Raw genomic sequence first — 21,454 nt, forward strand, 5'->3', positions numbered from 1 at the left:
GGTCCCTGCCTGCTTCTCCTTCTCACCTCACCAGCCATGCAGGCCTATTTCTACTCTTTCTCTCTAACAGGCCAAACTTGATCTTTAGGAGCTTTGTCACTGCTCATTCCTTTGCCTGGAATGCCCCTTCCTCTAACCTTTGAATGTCCAGGCCCTCATAAGTTGGGTCTCAGCCTGCTTTGGAGAGGGTTCTCTGACCCTGATTAAAGATACCACCCGCCAGTCACTACCACTGTGGAGTACCTGGCCCATGGGAGCACCTGGCATATAGTAGGTGGTCAGTCCACATCTGTTAATGAACTAGATTAAGATGAGACAATGATGCCCCAGGAGAATCCTATTATCTATTTGAGCCCTGCGTATTGGAGACAACGTGACAACGTAAGTGATGGCTTGAAGATTAAGACTCAAGATTTTGTTTCTGATTCTTGTTTTGCTGATGCATGTGAATATCTTCAAGGAACATGGCTTGCAACTTTATCCCCTACAGAACCCTATTTTGCTCCTGTTAATTCATGTGAGGATGACCTTGTTGCATATTACAAGTTGCCTACAACTTATGTTCTATCCCTACTTCCTTCATAATAGAACCCTTTAAGGAACATGCCCAGTTAAAAAGATACACATTTCCTCTTCCTGGGCTTTCTTACAGTGACAGCAGGTAGCCATGTAATCCAGCTCTGGCAGTGACTGACAGGAGTCAGGTGAGACTTCAGGAAAGCGCTCTTCTTGATAAAAAAAGTAGACTCAGCTGCTATGTGTCTTTGCCCTTTGACCCTCTACCTTTCCTCCTGCCTGGAATGTAGACATGATGCTGAAGGTGCAGTTGTCTCGTGTAGCGGGTGTTGTCAGTGTTCCGCCCATGACCCCGACGCTCATCATTCCTATATTCAACACAGCCTTCCCTCCTGAAAGCTCCTGTAACTCCTAGGGCTTTTGTTGGTTATAGAATGATGCTGGCCTATGTGTGGCAGGTTGAAAGTGTCAGAGTTAGTGAACCTGGGGGCAGCCCTCAATGAGAGATGGGAGTTGGTGCATAAATATCTGAGCTCTTTGGCCTTCAGGTGAGATCTTTTGAGGCATGAGCTACATATACTGAGAGCAGACAGAGCTCCCTGAGGTCCCCAATGGGACTGAATGAACAGCAGTGGCCCAAAACAGTAACCCAGTCATTAACACACCCTGGATTTGGTTTTCTTTTCTGTTTCACTTCCCTACTCTATCTTGGGATCACCTTCCAAATCAACTACTTACAGATGAATCCTTGTCACAGGCACTCCTGGAGGAGCCCAATCTAGGACATTTTGTGACCATGTGGATGAAAGCCACATCCTAAGGGTGGAGAGGAATCTAGAAGCAGCCTGAGTCCTTAATGCTGGACTTGAGCCCTGTACCAGCCTAGGACTGGCTTCCTCTGGACTTCTTGTTATTTGAGAAAAATAAATGTCTTATTTAGGTAAGCCACCACAACTGGCATTCTGTGGCATGCAGCCAAATGTAACTATAACTGAGAGAGATCTGGAGGAAGTTTTAGTTGACTCCAAACACAACCAGTCATGGCTGCTAACAAAGCTGATGCTCCGAATGCACGATTATTGACCCCTTGCCCTCTATTGGCATGACACAGCTAGCACAGTGTTTGCTGATGTGTTACTTTGTTGAACGCCCATGTTAATTTTGTGAGGTAGGTATCATCACCTCCATTCTCAAGTCCAAAGAGGCCAAGTCACATTTATACATGGCTAGCGGTGGAATCGTGACTCCAAAGTCCAGTGATCTTTCGCCATAGGGACAAAGAAACTAGGTTTTCATTCTAAGAATGAAAGATCCGTGGTTTTTAGGTGATGAGTTGTAGCATTACCTGTTCCCTTTGCCTGTCTCCTGAGTGCCTAGGCTTTTCCATCATCGCCCTTCACTCCCATGGCACTGCCAGCCACTCCCATGGCACTGCCGGCCTTTGCTCATACCTCAGGTACCGCTCCTACATGCCAAATCTCATCAGACTTTATATACTAATTGTTTTTTCCAAAACATGTGCTAAATCCTCTTTAGGCCTTTGCCAGGAATGCTCTACCTCAGAAGTGAAAACCTGATGCACTTGGGCCTGCTTACTGCCTCCTCATGGTAACTGTGGGCAAGACATCCATCTCAGTACGGCCCATAGCACCAAAAACATACGGATGCTCGCTAATTATCTACAAAATAAAAATGCGCAGCCATGGAAGAATCCAAGTTGAATTCAAATTTACTCCTGTTTGAAATCGTTAACATAAAATTCCATCACACATAAAAATGAATATATACTCAGTAGATTTCAGACAAATGAAATAATAGTCCACTGAACATTCGATAAATATATTCAAGCATGACTTTTTTTTAAAAGAAAGGACAAAATCATAATGAAAGTGTTCATTAGAATGGTGACCATTTAAATGTCACCTGAACCATACCAAATAACACTCACTTTTATGAAATGTGTTGGGAACCTATGAGTCTATGTATAAAGCTGAGCATTTTCAAAATTCCTGGGCTAGATAAGACAAGGTTGTGTTCTCTTACCGGTGACTCAGGAGATACATACTTGTGTTGTAAGTGCTGGTGTGTGGAGACAGGGCTAGCACCCATGACTGGCTGTGCTCTGGAAAACAAGCATGCCATGCTCCCATGCTATTCTGGGACCCGGGAGACAGAGTCTGATCTGGGGTAAAACTACATGCAGGATGTGGAGAGGAATGCACCAAGGGGTTCATGAGGCTGGAGGACCAAACAGAAAGCAGCGTGCTTTGACTTCAAAATGCATGTCAAGTGAGGCGAAGAAGCCAGGAACCTTCTCACAACTATTTCAGATCAGCAACTCCTAAGGTATTTATACCAGGGTAGTTAGGAGAAACACAAATGCTCACTGGTCCTGAATCAAGAATTTAACTATCAGAACAGATGCGACTTTGAGGATAGGCTTATTAAACTACCTAAAACTCAAGTCAGGTATCAGCTCAAAAGATGCCTGTCCTGGTATCAGCTGGCAAGGAATCTATAAAAATGTTTACATATGTATTTTTGGTAAATTTATTTCACAAAGCCACCATTTCATTTCATAAGGACAATAAGGCTCATTAAGTTACAATACAAAATTTATAAATGCGATGACAGGACTATTGAAACACATTTGCTGAGTAAAGGCATTTTTACTAACTATAAAACCCAGTGAAACAGAAGATTAATTACACCACAGTTATTGTCAAAAGACTTTTAGACTGTAGGTTAAGTTCAAAAGGTTAAGGATTTTATAAAAATGATAACATGAAACTATTAATTATATATGAAAAGTATTTGATTAGATACAGAAAATAATAATGTGTGGTTTTCTTCCTCTTGGAAACTAGTTTCAGAAAGTAACACCATCTCCAATTAAATTTTGACTACTGTAATTCTTTATCAGTGGCACCTTAAACTGGAAAATTAAAAATAATCCAGTTATTTTGGCCTCCAAATTAAGTCACCATTATGTTTCTGAAGTAATTCAACCAGGACACACTGGAGTAGCCTATAGTTACACAGTATCATGCAAGCTTAGATTTTTTTCATTAGTTCTTCTATTTTTCTGAAATCCCATTTCCAAGGACTCTGACCTTTCAATATGTTTACCTAAGGTTCCAAACACTCATGTCCATTGTGAGAATGTGGGATAAATCCATTTTCTTTAATGTGAGAAGCTACATTCCAAGAAATGACCCCGAACTCACTACACTGGGACAGGGTTGGAACTACTATCTAAAGATCTGAGGGATCGTCAGGGAACAGACCTCAGACAAGAGATTTTTAGCATTTTTAATTTTTTAAGAGAAACAGCCTGGGAAGAGAAAAAGTGTTCTGTAATCTAGGGTATGGTGAAGAGCCCTTGCTCTCATAGCTAACCGTATGAAAACATTATTCCTTGAAGACACACAGGTCTACGAGCCAAGGCAAGCTTTGGTTAAATGATTGGTAGCTTTTGTTTGGCTCTGGAGGTTTCCATGGAAACAGCCTGAGAGACAGAAAAGGCAGCATTATCATCTTTATCCATAATGCCATCTGATAAAACTGCACACTGATTCATGCATGCTCTCCAGAAGAGATGTATTACTTGCGATAAGCCTGGACAAAGGGAGGTGTGAGCTCTACCTGGTTACGTTCTCTATTTCCTTGCCTTCCTCTATTTGAAACCTTAAATTATAATCCTCATAAAACCACTTCTGAGCATTTCCCTCAGGAACCTCTAGTTCAAGTAAGGCTTCAATAATCAGAAGCCAAATGAAGAAACATCAAGCACCAAATGGAGCTCCACTGCCAACTTCTTAAAAATCATATGACACCAAGCTTCCTGTAGCTGAAGAAATTATTCTGAAGAATATTTACAATTCTATTATATATCAGGCCTCAGCCAGGCAAGAAATACTGTCTTAAGTGTTCATTATTCATAGTTGACTCAGGTGGCATCATCCATAATTTTTCTCCCTCTCTATATCTAGAACATTTGTGTGTGAATATAAACCTATGTACTGGTACCTATCTCTATGCCTATATATTTAATATATTCATATATACCACACACCATTACCTAATCTCAGTTCAGGTTAGTGCGTTTAAGAGAGACCACAAAAGCAGCCCTAGCTCAGAATTCTATATCTGAAGTACACAGAAATAAAAACCTTAACAACAAAATATAAACAAAATAAACCAGTTAATGAGGCATGCAGCCTTTAGCACCATATTAACGATCAAGGAGGCCAAGAGTATTGACAGAAGTCTAAAGATGAACCCAGCTCTGAGTTTTCCCCCTGGAATAGGATCCCAAACACAGAAACCTCTTATGAAGTCCAGTACTTTCAAAAATGGAAAGCCTGAGAAATTCTATTAACAGAAATGTCAAAAATCCATGATTTTCCAGAGATAGATGATTTGACATTGTTTCTTATTCTAGAAGCACTGAAGACATTATTCCTTAAGAACAAACTGCTCACTTTTGGAGATCAGTTGGGAAATCAATGCCAGTTCAATGAACTAAATGGTACTTCAGTAAGTTAAAAAGACATGATATATCCCCCCAAAGGACCAATTTATTCATGGAAAATAGTTTATTAATGAGCAGTTAGCTCCCTGATTAACTGTGTAACAACATAGACACTGGCTACACTAAAGAGACCCACCCTAGCACATATAATTGCACACTCCACATGGCAAAATATCTGAAAACCACGCATACCTCTATGCACTATGGCACTGGTGTGGGAACCTAAATCACAAAATAAAGTCTCAGCTTGATCCTTTCCATAAGAAGGGACTTAAAGCCCAAGAAAGGGTTTACTTCAAGATGTGCTGATGATTCTGGCGTTTAACGGGGACAGGTAAGAAGTTACAGGGCTAGAAATGACTTATCATCTAATGCAAATCCCTTCTCTTACTGGTGGGAAAACTGAGGCCTCCAGGTAAGTGGCAGCCCTAAGCACTGGAAGAACCATGACCAGAAGAGAAGCCATGGAACTGTTAGTGTGGTACTTTGTTCATTATGTTTCTCTCTCAAGCTTCTTTAAATCTTAATGTATGTCATTTAATCAAGCTCGAGGAAAATGACTGAGAAATATCAGATATGAAAAACACTGAATTTTTACAAAGATTTTGGCAATAATTCACATTCTGATGTGCTTAATATTAATGAGGGGGAAACCCCAGTTATCTTTTGGTAAAGATGTTATTTCCTGCATGAAACAGGTTCCTTTTGTGAGAGCTGTTTTTGTAGGTACTGGCAGAGCTCACAACTGATGGCTTTCATATGTCCCATCTTTGGAGTAAGAGTTTGATTCAGCAGATCCTATGTCATCAGGTGGGCTGAAATGATTGCTGTCTTGAGAATCTGTATCAATACTTTTGGTTTCCGACTGAAGGTGGACAGAAACCTGAACTGCTATCTCCTGGCCTTGTTCATTCAGAGAACCATCATCCGAATCTCCTCCTGGTGAATTACTCCGGCCCATCCCCGGGTTAATGACATAGATGCCACCTTGAGCATTCAAGGCAGGTCTCTCTTTAATTCTTTCTCCCATGTCATCAGGGTCATCCATTCGCACAGCCTCAAACATCTCCTCAACGAAGGCCCGACAGTTTAGAATAAGGGGTGGAAGAGGGACGCTTCTTGCCAGTTCTTCAATGTAACGGGCAAACTCCATGGTCTTAAACTGTGTGACTTTGGCGAGCTCCAGAGTCTTGGCTGAGGTGATGATGGGGATGCGCTTTGCGATCTCAAAAGCCTTCTGAAGCTTCTCAGCTCCTTCAGTCCTGAAGAATTCATTGATAGCCTTCTCGGTCTTACGAAGATGGCTGCTCATCATGCAGAGCCGTGTGACATTCAAGATGAGGGTGATTGTAAAGGCAATCAGGCACACAATCATGTAGTAGACACTCATGTCTCCCGAGGTGAAGATAACACGCAGGGTGACAGAGTAGGAGGCACGAATTGGAGACGTGATGAAACATGTATAGAGCCCTCGGTCATCAAAGACCACACTGGTGATATTCAGGAAGTTATCAGAAACCAACCATTTTCCACCTGATAACCCAACAGAAATAAAAAAATTACAGCATAAAGAATACTATTACTGAATAAGCCAACTGCCTTACCGTAAATATGCCACCTCTTCGTGAGAGTACTTTAACTCATCTCTTAGCTTCTTCTACTTGTTTGCATCATGGAAGAAAGGGCAGACTTTTATGTCCAGAGTAGGAATTTAAACAGTCTGGACATTAAAAGGAAATATTCTTCTCTGACATGAACCATAGCTACATTTCATGGCTAGACATAACAAGCTTTTCAGGGAGATAGGTATGTCTATATGATGCTAAGTGGCCAATCTTTAAAAAAAAAAAAAAAGTGTGTGTATTTGTGTGTGTGTACACACTACAACTCTGACCTATAAATTTTCATATCTTAGAAGGAAATGCCTTAGAAATACCAAATAAGGGTTTTTTCTGGGGTAATGGGTTGAGTGATTTATGTTTTCTTATTTAACTGTATTTGTTTACTTTTGATAACAAGAGACAAAAATGAACAGAACAAAACAAACAACCCTACCAATTTAGTTGAATTTAGTTCAACTACTAACTGGTTCATCTGGCATGGGTTGCACATTTAATTTGTTTTCTTAGAAAAGGTCTGTTGATGTTATATTGATTTTCTGGCAAGAGTAACAAAAGCACAAGCCAAAAGGTATGTGTCACAAGTCAGGGCAAACAAGCTGCCCGGCAAAGAGAATAAAGTTGCCCTTAAGATGCCTAAAGGATCTCTGGATTCTGTTTTAAAACTAAGACATGCTGCCTGTCTTCCTTATACAAAGGTACCTGCACTCAGGGAACATGTACACAAGAGTATGAAAAGCAAAGCCTATGCACCACCCACCTTGATTCAACACCCTTTAGTAACTTGGGTCTGCCCACGCAATTCTGTTTGTGGTCAATTCTCAGTATATCCTGTACTTTAACTACAAAAGTCATTCAGAGATGGGATGGACAGGCTAACCTGGGATACAGGCAGAGTCCCAATGACTAGAGGTGTTGTCCTGGAGGAAGCTGGGGGACTGCTTGTTAAGCACCACCTGAGCGCCTAATCTTAAGAAGCTGAAGTTAAGAAATCTTCAAGATCTCTTTCATCCCTGAGATTCTATGGTTCTGGATAATTTTAATGGTACACCCATGAGTAAAGCATTCTGGATTGTGTCCATTTTTACTGTCATCAAAATTTATCTGAATTCTATAGTTACATTTAAGAGCCATCTCTTCACTAATATAAAAACAAAGAGGAAAATATATAGTTATGGAATATATTCATTATTCCACAAGCTTCTGTTCTATGAATTTGGAGCTACGGAAAGGCTATCCTATGAATCCAAGGTATGATGAAGTACATACACTCCATTCATCAACCACTGTACTACCACCGCAATGTAAACTCTCTAGCTTACTTGCTGCTAATAGCTCAAGATTTATGAACCTTATACTAGACTGAAAGGCTCTTTAAACTCCTCTCACTGGAGACTCATAAAATTTAATGCACTTTTCTAGAGCTGCTACTGAAAGCATCATTGATAGATGTTAGTGGTTTTCAAATTAAAAGGCAAAAAGGAAGATGAAACTGCCATTCCACTCGGTTGGTCTCATCCTAACCAAGGCTTTGTTGATGTGGTCTGTAATGATCACACCGACTAAATAATTCAAATCTCAGATATGTTTGGTCAGGATCCTAGAGCCCAAACGAAGTAAGAATTGAGATCATTGAGTCCAAATGTGAAACCCCAAGTCACATTCAAAATAAATATTCTGGGCACTACTCTAGAGATTCTGACTCAAAAGATCCATATTCTTAAGAAGCTGATTAAAAATATTCTGTTCTAACAACTTAAACTCTTAAAACCCCTGGTGGCCAGTTAACTCAGTTTATACAAAGTTAAAACGTTTAGCATATACTTTAGAAGAAAACACCATCTGTCTCCTTTTCTGTTTTCCATTCTAATATGAATAACCAAATATGCTTTGTATTCTAAGAGGTTAGACTATCTTTCTAGCAAAAAGGGCAAGAAGGGCCTTTCCTGAAAGTGTAGCTTAGGAGTATACCAGAATTGAATCTTTATCCCATTGATTTTTCACGGTGATTTCTTTTTGAGGTACTTTAATACAAGTAGTCTTTAAAATTTTCTAGCAGAATATTAGTTATGGAAATAATGTTCTGATTAGGATGTGTTCACAGGTTCACAAACAGCAAAATCAAATAAAGGCCTGTCAAAAAGGAGACCTTGGTGCATTATTATGTTTGGGTGATTTTTAAGACTGAGAGGCAAAGGTATAAGAGAAGCTCTCCTGTTTTCAAGTTAATTAAGGTATAGCATAGAAAAAAAAAAAAATTGTGCTGGAAGCGTTTAAAGAGCTCCTTCTCAGTGCCCTTCTAATTCTCAGATGGACTTAAAGTTTTATGCACAGAGATAAAATCTTTTAAAAACCATCCTGGGGAAAAACAAAACAAAACACATCCTGGATTTCCTCTAAAATTTTTAGTGACTCATTTCCAAACAAAATTTTAAAATTTATGAGAAATTTACTTAAGTCTAGCCACAACCCTTCCTCCTGTGTTCACAAAGGGCCATCACACTGTATTATTCACATTATAGCCTAGGTGAATGGGGTTGTGCAGTACACAGCCTGCACAGCTGTCTGCAGCAGTCCTGACGGAGTCTACCTTCAATGAAGAAGGAAACCAGCTCACTAGCAGGAGAGACAATAGCTTTCTGTCATCATGTGAACACCTTTTAAATTTATAACTATTCTATTTCTTTCTTCTTCTGGTTAAGTAATTACAATTATTTTGCTTTTTCTCATAGTTATAACATTCCAGGCTTTTCAAAATTTTTAACCATCCTCTGGCACATCATCATTGAGATTCCTTGTTGCATATGCCATCAAACCAAGGAGACAGAAGTAATAGGAAACGAGTAACCTTGATTAATTATACCCTGGCATAGTTACCTCTGCCTCTGCCATCCAGCTGCTGTCCTTTTGAGTTGTACCAATGGACATCTTCATAGTGGTTGACTGTGAGAAGACACTCGAGTGAAACACTAGTTCCCTCTTTGGCTATGATGACATCATCCCCTGAGTGGGAACCTGCTGAGAGCTCAAAGCTTGGAGGAAATGATGAATTGAAGGAACTACGATTTGTTCCCCGGGGGTCTATTTGGTTGAAGCTTACATCTTCCAAAACAAAAGCTGCTGGGAAAGTAACACTCAACACTAAAGTGAACAGATAACAATGTGGCTTCATGGAAAAATGGGAGGAAATTTTGTTTAGGTTTGGAGAACTCAAAAGCTTGTATTCTATAACAGGAGCACGGTGGGTAATTTATTGCTTGATACTGGGAGTTTTCCAAAAAAGTGAGAGATTCAGGCGTATTCTGAAATCTTCAAGATTAAAAGATGTGAGTGGAGACCAACCTAAAAGAAAGCCAGATATAAAGTTTAACCAACAAAGACTCATAATGGGGTGAAACTTTTATGTTCTAGAAATGAACAGATGTGAAATTGATTAGAATAATTGGTGCTGACATCAGGGAGCAAAAGAAAAAGAACGCCACCTAAAAATCTCACAAAGAGAAAGTAGAAAGAGCACTGAATTAGGAAACGGCAGACAGACCTAGATTCTCCCAGCTGTGCTACTATCAAGTTTTAAGACCTTGGCAAGTAGCATTCTCCCTTGGCCGTTTTCTCATCTGTCAAATGAGAGACTAGATGAGACCTCTCTAAAGACTCTTCTAGTTCTGAAAGACTATGATTCTATTTTATTCTGACAAATCTTATGCAACAGGGATTCAATGAAGGTTAAAATATTTAGCTTAACGATCTTTTATTTCAACCTGCACCATTACCATCTGTTATTATATCAATAATGTAAATCAACTTATACATCATGATCATAACCACGGAGCTCAAAATTTGAGCAATCCAAGTACATAATGTATTAGCTTTAAATAATGCAGGGATACTTGAGGTAGTTTTCTGTTTGTCTTATTATCAGAAAGAAAACTGCACTACTATATACACATGAACAGTTATTGACTTCTGAGGCTTTAGAACCCCCCTCTTGAAGAAGGCTGTTGGACAAAAGCATTTTCCGTTAACACTTTCTTCAGTATCAAGAGACAAAATACAGTATTTTTAAGTTTGTGAGAACACCAAATTTTAGCTCAAAGTCTGCCCAGGGAGGAACTGACATCTTCTATGTCTAGTTGGTAGAAATGCAAATATAAACCACAGGGAAAGAGTGCCAGACAGATAAAATACCACGAAAAAAGAACAAAATATCCCAGCATAAGAGTTTATGTGATTATGATCATCTTCCTGGTAATTTGATTCCTCTTTTAAATCACTGACTCTCAAAGAAAAATTTCAAGTTCTATTTCTGTAAAAGATAGGATGAAATGCCTAGCTTTATTTCCTATAATGGCCCCAAATAATTAGTTTTGGAAATGACTCGCCTTTGTACTTACATGAAGGCTGCTTGATCACAGAACATAAAAAGCAGTGGATCATTGTATTTAGCCATTAAATCCCTCAAAGTCTGAATCACAGTAAGCTGTAAATGTCATTTAATTTTCATTAGCCCTTGAAAGGATGGTTGAATGATAATAATAATCTTCTTTATCTTGCTATATCTTTAAAATAAAAGAGTGGACTATTTAGAGTAAACAAAAGACTTCAGACTTTGTTATACATAGTTGATTGAATACATGTGTTTATTTCTGTTTCCTCCCCAAACCCAACTAAAATGACACTAAAGGAAACAAAGAACTTGGGCATTGGCGGGGATTTCAGAAATGATCTAACTCATTCACTTTACAGTGACTTGCTCCTTTTAATTATACTGTATGTTAGTAGGGAATCCTGGCCTCTATTGGGCCAGAGTGGCGAGTGGAAACAACGGAAAGAAAACTTAGTAAATAAATGACTGTCATAAGCCAGGCACCATGCTTGGAGCTTGACACATATAAGCTCCTAAGTTCTTTTTCAGTACAATATATATAGTTTGTGGACAAAACTTTTGTCCTTTATTCTAGACTGCTGCTTCCCAAGTGTGAGAGGACATGACCGTGCTGAAAAGTGCTCTAGGTCTTCCCTAGAATTTCGATAATAAGTTCCTGTAGCTGTATCCAAGTCAGTATTTTCCCAGTTTCATTCATTTCTTCTATTGGCATGATTTTTTTTTTTGTTGCTTTTTATTAAGTCAACTCATTATTTTACTTTAATACATTTATTTCAAAAGGGAAGTCTATATTACATCTGTAAATATAAGTAACTGTACACAGAAATACGATGAAAACAAAGCAATGTCATTAACTGCTGTCTGCTAAAGGCTCTGAGCTGGGGGCCTCCTCTCTGTCAGGAAAACAAAAATAAAACAAATAAACCACCCACAACTCTACTTTATTCTAATACTACCTCATTTCTTTTTCTTTTTTTTTAAGATTTTATTTATTTATTTGACAGACAGAGATCACAAGTAGGCAGAGAGGCAGGCAGAGAGAGAGAGAAGGAAGCAGGCTCCCTGCTGAGCAGAGAGCCCGATGCGGGGCTCGATTCCAGGACTCTGGGATCATGACCTGAGCCGAAGGCAGAGGCTTTAACCCACTGAGCCACCCAGGCGCCCCATACTACCTCATTTCTTAACCTACCCCATCACCCTCTTCTTCCCTACCTATTCCACCACTGGAATACTACAGTATAGTATTCCAGTGGTGGAATAGGTAGGAAAGTGCAACTATACTGTTGCTCTACTTCAAAACTGTGGTTTTGACCACAGTTTTATTATTTCAATTCATTTCATTTCATTTCATTTCAGAGAGGGAGTGTGCACGTGAGCAGGGAAGGCGCAGAGGGAGAGGGAGAGAGAATCTCAAGCAGGCTCCACACTCAGCTGGAAGCCCTAAGCAGGGCTCAATCTTATGACCCTGAGATCATGACCGGAGCCGAAATCAAGACCTGGACGCTTGGGGCGCCTGGGTGGCTCAGTGGGTTAAAGCCTCTGCCTTGGGCTCAGGTCGTGATCCCAGGGTCCTGGGATCGAGCGCCACATCGGGCTCTCTGCTCAGCGGGGAGCCTGCTTCCCTTCCTCTCTCTGCCTGCCTCTCTGCCTACTTGTGATCTCTGTCAAATAAATTTAAAAAAATCTAAAAAAAAAAACAAAACAAAACTTGGACGCTTAACTTACTGAGCCACCCAGGAGCCCCAGAACAACAATTTTAGACTAGCAGTTATACATTTTCATTTATACTATACTGAGCACTTTCTATCTGCCAACCTATTGTATGAGGACACTGTCTCTGCCTTCATGGAGCTAAGTCTGGCAGAGGACACAGACACTAACTAAAAACACATGCAAAATATGGTAACTGCTGCCTGAAGTAAAGTACAGGACACTACGGTAGTGCTAAATATCGGGAGCAGCCTGTGTCACAGATAGCCGCCTTGAGAAAGTGAAGTTGCAACAGTACTTGAGGGATAAATAGGAATCGAGAATGGAAGAGAAGTGTCCTAGTAAGGGGACAGAGGAAAAAGCAGAGGGATCACTGGTTAGGAGGTGTTCAGGAAAAAAAAGCTACAAGTCTGGTAATGAGAAGGGGTGGCCAGAGCACTGGGAATGATTCCGCATCTGGAGGGGAGCAGTCTGGGCCAACAGCACATCTGGAGGTGGACTTTGGAAGTGGAGTGGGAGGCAGAAGTGAGTGAAGGAGATAGCTGTGCAACAAGAAGAGGTCAAAGAATGTGGAGGCTCAAGAGTCGGAATGGGAATGCCCACCAAGATCAAGGCAGCTAGAGAAGACATCAGAAATAGAAAAAATGGACTTTCTCTCCCTGCTGAGATGCAGGAGCTTTGGAAGAATAAACAGCCTCCATATGAGAGGGCTGTGGGGCAAGTGGGGTCCTGGCAATGTTGCTGCTGTGTGGAATTCCCTCGTGCAGCTTCCCAGAGTCTCCTCTCAAGTCCTGGCTCTGCCTCCCACGCGGTCCAGAGGATACCTGGACGCTGGCTGCCTTTTCCCCACACTTCCGGTAGCTGTCACCATTACACTACTCACCAGCTCTGGGATGTGCTGCTCCGTACTGCTCGGAGGTCCACCCCATCTCACCTAGGAGTTCCTAAAGCATAGGGGCTATATTTTTCGTTGCTATACTTCAAAACTAGCACATGTTCAATAAATATTTACTCATGGAAATTAGTTTAAATCTGATAAAGCATGTGATATACCTTTGTAAAGTGAAGAATGTTATGCAGTAGGGATTATAATTATTCAAACTGACATGCATTTACTAGTGCTTATTATATTGGGACAGGCAGTGCTAACGATCTCCGGAGAACTTTAGAGGCATAATGCCTAAAGGCAGTCCTTGAGTCAACCCCAACTCCCAAAATCTTCATTCACCATCTTGTCCTAGAAAATAATAGTGGGGATAAATGATTACCAAGCCCAGGTTGACTACTAATACCCAGGGAGCTTGTTAAAAATATACATTCCTGTGATCCACACTAGCCCTAGTGAATAAGAATCTCTGGACTTGGACTTCAGAATTTATGGTGTTAATTAGCTCCTTGGATGATTCTGAGGCCGAGGGTCCATGGATTGGCACCCAGAGACTCTGACTATCTATACTTCCTTATTTCCTCTCCAATAGCACTGCAGACTGTCTGAACACTTCCAAGAAGAGAGAACTATCACTCACATTCCATTCTGGACTTAGATTACTCTGGATCAGGGGAATTGTAGGCCTCTGAGAAAGGCAGGGTAGCAGAGAAGTTCAAGGTACAATCCTTAGGGCCAGATTTCCTGGATTTGAATCTGATGGACTTTAATCAGCCTTGCAACTTTTATAAATGACTTAATCTTTCTGTGCCTCAGTCCCCTCATCTTTAAAATAGGGCAAATAATAGTACCTGTTCTATAGGACTGTTGTGAGGTTTGAAGGAAACTGTATAAAACACAGGGTCTGGCAGCAGTAATCACTGAATAACCTTTACTTATTATTGTTGATTGTCCTTTTAGACACTTTAAAAATCTACATCTGACAATAAAACCATTATTTACGATAAACAGAACACCTCTACTGAGAATACTATGCAACCACTTAAAAATCTTTGAGGGGAGAAATTATTAATTTCAATCTGTAATTTTAAATTTTATATTTTTCTTTTGCTCATTGCAAATAAGTAATAATATGGATCAAACAGGCACTGTAAACTGAAGTAGGGAGTCCAACCATGATATATTACATTGTTTGTGTGAATTCTGAGTTCATGGTAAATAATCTTTGTTGTGATGTGCCTAACTTACCTTTCCCTTTTTTGAGATCTACCTCTATGTTCTGGGGCCCAGGTGGAAGTCAACCGTTTGCCAACTGAACTAATCAGAAGCTTTGATATTGTAATTTGGATTTGCGACACAGTGGGTTAGGGCCATTTGAGAAAGAGAAGGAGCTGAGGCGGTCAGGTTCGGGCCACATATAAAGAGAAGCAGAGACATGGGACCACAGGGATGCAGAAGGGAAAGAGAGGGTGAAAAGAAGAGAGGGGAATGGAAAGTAGAAGGAGGGAGTGGGAGGGGAGCAGAGGGGAGGAGAGAGAGACTCACTAAAGTGCTGCTCTGGCTCTTCATAGAATTCTACTTCCTCCCTCCAATACGACTTATCTTTTCTTTTCTTTTTTAAAGAAATAAACATCTTTATACAATTTCATTAAAAATTAAAACCACAAAAATTAAGACAATGTAAAAACAAGAAAGGAAATGGAATAATGGTTAGGTAGGAGAAAAAAGATTAGGTTTGCAAAAGTGACTAAATTGTGGCTGTTACTACCAGGCAATCCTCATCATGGATTTCCACTTCCTCTCCTCCTTACCCACCAGAGTGCGGTGCACAAACTACCCAAGGGGTCAAGATTTGCGGTTCCTATTCTGTAGAGACACAACCATTTGCCTCTACTAGAAGTTTAAAGGAGTCTACAAGACAGGGTTTAGAAAAATACTATGAACACTTTTAAACTGCTCTTAGGTCAAAGGTGGCAGAAGTAGCCTGGTACACTGATTTTATGCCAGAAGGACAACAGGTCTTATATTATCCTCCAGTCAATAAAAGGAAGGCTCAGCCTGGGCACTTTGTACTCATACCGTGGACATCCCAAACACAAAAGACTTCTAGTCTGAGCTCCTGAAACACAATCCACTTGCAAGTAAGAGACTGGTAAGCAACTGGGAGAGAAAACAGTGGTGAAGGTATGGGTCCGAGAAGGTGACAAAGTGACAGAAAACTGAGTGAAGGAACAAATCACCTTTGGAATCAGAATAGGTCTTCCTAGTCTTCCTAAATTTATTCTTCCTAAATTTCCTTGTGTCAGGATCAGTTTGCTACTTTCAACAAAAATTACATTGACTATATCCATTCTGTTCAGGCTGGTGTAATAATTTCCAAACAGCTCAGCTAAATCAGGGGCCCATCATGCTGAAGATGAAGTAATGGGTGCTGCAAGGGATGCCCAAGGTATTAGGATACTGTTTCATACCTCAGGAATTTACACACTAGTTTTGGGGCTTTCCATAATAGTATCATGCCTCTTAATTTTTTTTTTTTTTTTTTTAAAGTAGGCTCCACGTTCAATGTGGAGCTTGAACTCACGACCCTGAGATCAACAGCTGTGAGCTCTACCAACTGAGACAGCTATTTCTTAATGCTGCAGCTGACATCTGAGGCTAAAAGGAAGGAGTTCAAAAAGGAAAATCAAAGTGTGACCTTATAAACAGTTAAAAAGGGCTATGCTAAACTTGTGGGTGAAGTTACTTGGTAGAATGTTTTATTACCTTTCTTCAGCATTAATAAGAATAACAGAAAAGTGATATTCAAATTTAATCCAACTCCTTTTTCATCTTTTAGGTACAATAAAACACAAGCTCTTCTAGGATCATGAATAATCAGAAATGTAGATGATTTTACCCGATAGAACCATTCTAAATATTGGCTATATCATAAGAAAAATAAAGAATGAAACAAAGAACAAAGAAAAGCCCCTAAGCTGTCATCCCTAACAGATTGCCTTGTTGCTGTTCCTGCCAACTTTAGAGAGAAGAAATATTTCCATTCGGCTCCAATTCTCAACAGAAGTAAATAAGGAAGTAATGTAGCTGATTTCCGTGCTCATGGCTCAATGTTAAGTTGGCTGAGGAAACTGCTGTTTGCAGAAATAGTTCTGGGATAATACAAAGTGGGGAAAAACACGGATACCCAGATGGTACTGGTTTCAAGTATACTGGGATATTAATGCTTTATTCCCCATAATTAAATGTGTTCTAGGTTGTATTTACAGCTCATCTACTTTTCTCTGCCTGCACTGTTATACTTGGAAAATGGAGAAGATCCCTCATGGCTGGCACACAAATGTACCAAAGTGGCATTCCAACTTGGCAAGGGGGAGAAAAAGCAAATGAAGAGCAGATTGTTACTACTCCTCCATTCTTTGCAAAGAACAAACATAAAACTCTTCTGGTTATACTCAAGCATTATTATAGAGATCTGAACCATAAAAAGGTTAGTAATACCCCAAAAGACATCACCATTTTGAGGATCATTTTCTGAAAAGTTCCTAATTAAAATAGCCCTTACACTCCCAGTAGTATCTTAGAACCATCACACACTTCATATCTCGCATATGGGTGCTGAGCTCAAACTTCAACGTATTTTCTGAAAAACACCTTTTTCTGTATTTACTGGAGCTTTGTTTTAAACTCAGGATCATTTCCTAGAACTGTGCCTTATACCCTTTTGCCATAAGCATTTACTGCAGCTACTGAATGCAAATGATAAAAATACCTACTTGATATAGGATGTAATGGGTCTAGATTTATGATCTCCTTACCCACTTTTTTTCCCTCTATAGTCTAAAAAATTAAACTCAGTATAACTAAAACAGAACTTCTCATCCTCACCTTCAGATCTATTTGTCTAGTATATACGTATCTTGGATGATAGCAACACATATAGTTCCTTAGTTTTAAGATCAAAGTTACAGGATCATCAAGGCTTCTTGGTCAGAAGCATGGAGTGAAGTGCCTGATCCTATTCCTGGATGAAGCCGTGGGTTTGTGAGGCCTTAGTTTGCACATCTACTGAATAAGGTTATTAGCAGGAATGACCTCATAGGCTAGTTATAAGCATTAGATGAACTAATGTGGGTACATTATAAATACATGCTATTGTTATTATTATTCTACTTCCTAGATGCTTTTCAATTAAATCATACCGTGTCCCCACCCTAGTCACAGTCCTTTTACATTACCTGCGCACCACACTATTCTTCTAATTTCTAAATGGGTCTCACTAACTCCAACTATACCCCAACACCACTCCTCTAATAACTGGTCCTAAACACAAATCCAATAAAGTCATTATGATTTAAAGATCTATTGATTTTCCACTGCCCAAGAGATAAGCTTCAAATTTTGGTCAGGCATCATAATTTCCAGGAAGGTTCAACTGGTAGAACAGAAATAGCCGGAGGAAGCCCAGTGGTGTCTGTGTGCAGAATAATTGCTTGTTGAATTGAAGGAAGGAATGGATCTAGAAGTTTAGTCTTCAGTTACACCTGTCACCAATTAGCTATGATCCATTTCTTCATCTAGAGGCTGATTATCATTATCATTCCCGTCTTTGCTTAAATCTTACAATCTTCCCAGTTTTCTGTCATGGCTCAAAGCCTTAACTACACTTGTTTTACTGTAATCTCTCCAAATGACTTTTTACTTTAAAGTTCTGGTTCTAATTGTCCCTTTTGTTAGAAACTTCCTGCTCCTCGCCACAAATCTTCCTGTGGAAATTCCACCCTCTCTAGAGTATCGAACTCAAATTTCACTTTATTCAAGAGTCTAAAAACTTTTTCAGTCTTTGGCATAGGACTGGATTAAATGATCTGAATTCAGATGCTCATCAACCTGGCCATTAGAAAGGTACTTGCCACAAACTTCTTGCTGACTTTCCAGAGTCTCAGTCTCTGGAAAGTGTTAATGGAAACTTTTGAAGATATGGAAATATAGCTTTTATGTATAAAATTTCAGTGGGGAAAACACTCTAGAGTGAATATGACCTTTAACTGGCTTTCTCAAATCGCAATTTTTGAAAACATACCAAATTAAACTGTGGTGCTTGTTAAAGATGAATATTTCTTGGTCCCATGTAGGCTTACTGATGTGGCATCTCTAAGGGAAAGTCCTGGGCATTGGCTTTTTAATGTGCATATAGTTTTAATGACTTACAAATCAAACCCGTATTTCCTTCGATTGTCCTAACAATATTGAAATCCAGTGATTCTCAAAATGTGGTACAGAGGCCCCTAAGGTCTTTGAGACTTTTTCAAAATGATTTTCATAATAATACCAGAATCTTATTTTCCTTTACACTCTCATTCTCACACAATGTGGTGCAATCTTCCAGATGCTATGGATGAGTGCTATCACAAGAGAATGAACGCAGGAGATATGAGAATCTAGCTATCTTCTATTAAACCAGATATTAAAAAGACTTATAAAAATGTCATTCTTTATCTTTTTTATTTTGGGGGGAGGGAGGGGGGATGGGGAGAGAAAGAGAAAAAGAAAAAGTTGGGGGGGTGGTTGGGGAAGGGCAGAAGGAAATGGAGAGAATCTTAAGTCGACTCCATGCCTAGCACCGAGCCTGAAGTGGGCTGAGATCACGACCTGAGCGGAAATCAAGAGTCAGACTCTTAACTGACTGAGCCACGTATGTGCCCCAAACAATGCCATTCTTAATGATTATTTTTGTTTTGGGAAATATTCTTCATAGAAATGCTACCCATGTTAACACGTAATGAATTTATTATCATATGTAAATTTTTGAAAGTTGTTTTGATACCTAAAATGGTAAACACTGATAGATATAAGTCACACGCACTAACTCCCTGGTGTTCTCAGTACGTTTCAAAAGGGTAATGAGATCCTGAGACCAAAATGTTTGAAAACTGCTGCTATAATTATTATCAACAGCATTTTAAATATAAGATTAAGACACAGTTAAGTGACTTACCAGAGATTCCATATTTAAGCCCCAAATTCTATGCAAGTTCCATTAGCACAGAATACCAGAGGAAACTACCTATTTTATAATTATACAGGGTTTTTAACAAGCTACCAGATGACAGTGATGCCCTTAGGTGTGGAGAAGCGCCATGAAAAGCAAAGAAAACTATCTGAAGGGTTTTAGGAAGTGACAATTATTACATATGAACATTAAGAAGATAATCCTGAAGGCAACAGATGGAGTTGGCATACCTGGGTTCTTAAAATACCAAATCCCTGGGGCACCAGTGTGGCTCAGTCGTTAGGCGTCTGCCTTCTGCTCGGGTGGTGGTCCTGGGGTCCTGTAATCGAGCCACTCTGCTGGGAGGGAAGCCTGCTTCTCTCTCTCCCACACTTCCTGGTTGTATTCCTTCTCCCGCTGTCTCTCTGTCAAATAAATAAATAAAATCTTTAAAAGAAAAAAAAAGACCAAATCCCTTTACTTCTCTGGGACTTAGTTTTTCACAACTGTACAGTGAAGGTATCTCTAATGTCTCTTTCTGGCTTTCAATCCGGGTTTCATGCATTCTCATTGCTCAAAGACAACTTAAGAGATGCATCTTTCTGATGGTCAGTTTTAATCTTAAAATCATAAATAAGAGCACACCACTCTTCCCCATAGAAACCTTCAATGGTTTCCCATTGTTCTCCAAATAGAAGTCCAGCTCCTTGTCCTGCTCATAGACACTGCAAGATTTGGCCCATTGAAGCCTCTGGTCTCATCCTCCTTCCTCTTTTTGCACCAGTAATAGTGGCCTTTTTTCTTTCCCTTGACCTTGCTAAGTTTCTTACCACTGTTAAGGCCCGGTTATTCCTTCTGCCTGGAATGCTCTCCTCAAGATTTTCCTAAGGATTAGTCCCTCACTTCGTTCCATTACTTTATGCTGTTTAATTTTCTTTAAAGTACTCACTAACATCTCCCCGCCCCCCCCCCGCTATTTTGTTTATTGTTTCTTTTTATTTTTTAAAAAAGGTTTTATTTATTTGTCAGAGAGAAAGAGCGCGAGAGAATGAGCGAGCACTAGCAAGGGGGGAAGGGGCAGAGAGAGAGGGAGAAGCAGGCTCCCCGCTGAGCAGGGAGCCCGATGTGGGGCTGCATCCCCACACACTGGGATCATGACCTGAGCCCTGCGCACAGGCTTAACAGACTGAGCCACTCAGGCCTTCCCCGCCCCCTCCTCCCCCAGCTACTATTTCAGATAATAGTGTTTGCTTGTTGACTTGTTTACAGTCTGCCGCGACCCAGAATGTCAAGTACCTGGGAGCAGGGCCAGGGGTGGCTTGTAAGTCGGTGTGTCCCAGGGCCCCCAGGGAAATGTCTAGCAAGTAGCCGATGCTCAGGAAACCGACGATGGGTGAACTGCAGCTCAAGCCTGGCCTTCAAAAACGGCCGGGGGTATCCTAGCTCCCTTCATGTTGGCCCCCGACCCATCGGCTCAAACCCATGTCTTGGCACCCCGAGTACGTTCGCGCACGACCCCAACAGAATCCTCACTTACCAGACTGGCAGCTCAGTTCCTTCTGGCCCGAGGGGGGCTTGACCCGGAAGTGCGCTCGAGTAGGCGGGACCGCCTCGCACGGAAGGAGTACTTCCGGGGCATTAGGAGCGGCTCCTCGGCGACTGTGGCGGCGGTGAGGGTGGCGGTGGGCTAGGTGCGGGGCTTCCTGCGAGGAGGCTGGGGAGGTGCGGGGGCTCGGGACTCGGGGCCGGCGGGTCCAGGAGGCTGGGGAGGAGGAGGAGGCGGTCTAGGGCTGGGCGGCCGACAACTCCC

General features: G+C 40.6%; 2 protein-coding genes across 6 annotated transcripts in view; one reads left to right on the forward strand and one right to left on the reverse strand.

The window, feature by feature from the left end:
* Positions 1-2,227: 2,227 nt before the first annotated feature.
* MFAP3 (microfibril associated protein 3) lies at positions 2,228-21,375 on the reverse strand. Of its 2 annotated transcripts, XM_032337239.1 has the most exons (4): positions 21,182-21,375; positions 19,896-20,069; positions 9,547-10,011; positions 2,228-6,583 (listed from the first exon to the last, which is right to left on the reverse strand). In XM_032337239.1, the coding sequence occupies exons 3-4, from the start codon at positions 9,839-9,841 to the stop codon at positions 5,790-5,792; spliced, it is 1,089 nt and encodes a 362-aa protein (XP_032193130.1). In that variant the 5' UTR covers positions 9,842-10,011; positions 19,896-20,069; positions 21,182-21,375; the 3' UTR covers positions 2,228-5,789. The 2 variants fall into 2 exon arrangements, with proteins under 2 accessions (XP_032193130.1, XP_032193131.1); XM_032337240.1 differs by lacking the exon at positions 19,896-20,069.
* The window catches only part of FAM114A2 (family with sequence similarity 114 member A2), a 34,253-nt gene continuing 34,048 nt past the window's right edge, over positions 21,250-21,454 (forward strand). For 2 of the 4 annotated variants that reach the window (XM_032337231.1, XM_032337238.1), the window contains exon 1: positions 21,254-21,335. The gene's annotated coding sequence lies outside the window, so the exon portion shown is untranslated. The other 2 variants (XM_032337232.1, XM_032337234.1) reach the window with 2 other exon arrangements.

This window comes from Mustela erminea, chromosome 3, assembly GCF_009829155.1.
Source record: "Mustela erminea isolate mMusErm1 chromosome 3, mMusErm1.Pri, whole genome shotgun sequence".
NCBI lineage: Eukaryota > Metazoa > Chordata > Mammalia > Carnivora > Mustelidae > Mustela > Mustela erminea.

What these genes read in the sequence shown, in the direction of transcription:
- MFAP3 (XM_032337240.1), bottom strand. Translation starts at nt 9,841, where the DNA reads ATGAAGCCACATTGTTATCTGTTCACTTTAGTGTTGAGTGTTACTTTC. An exon ending in GCTGGATGGCAGAGGCAGAG is followed by an intron (nt 6,584 to 9,546) that starts GTAACTATGCCA and finishes TTGGGTTATCAG; the next exon opens with GTGGAAAATGGTTGGTTTCT.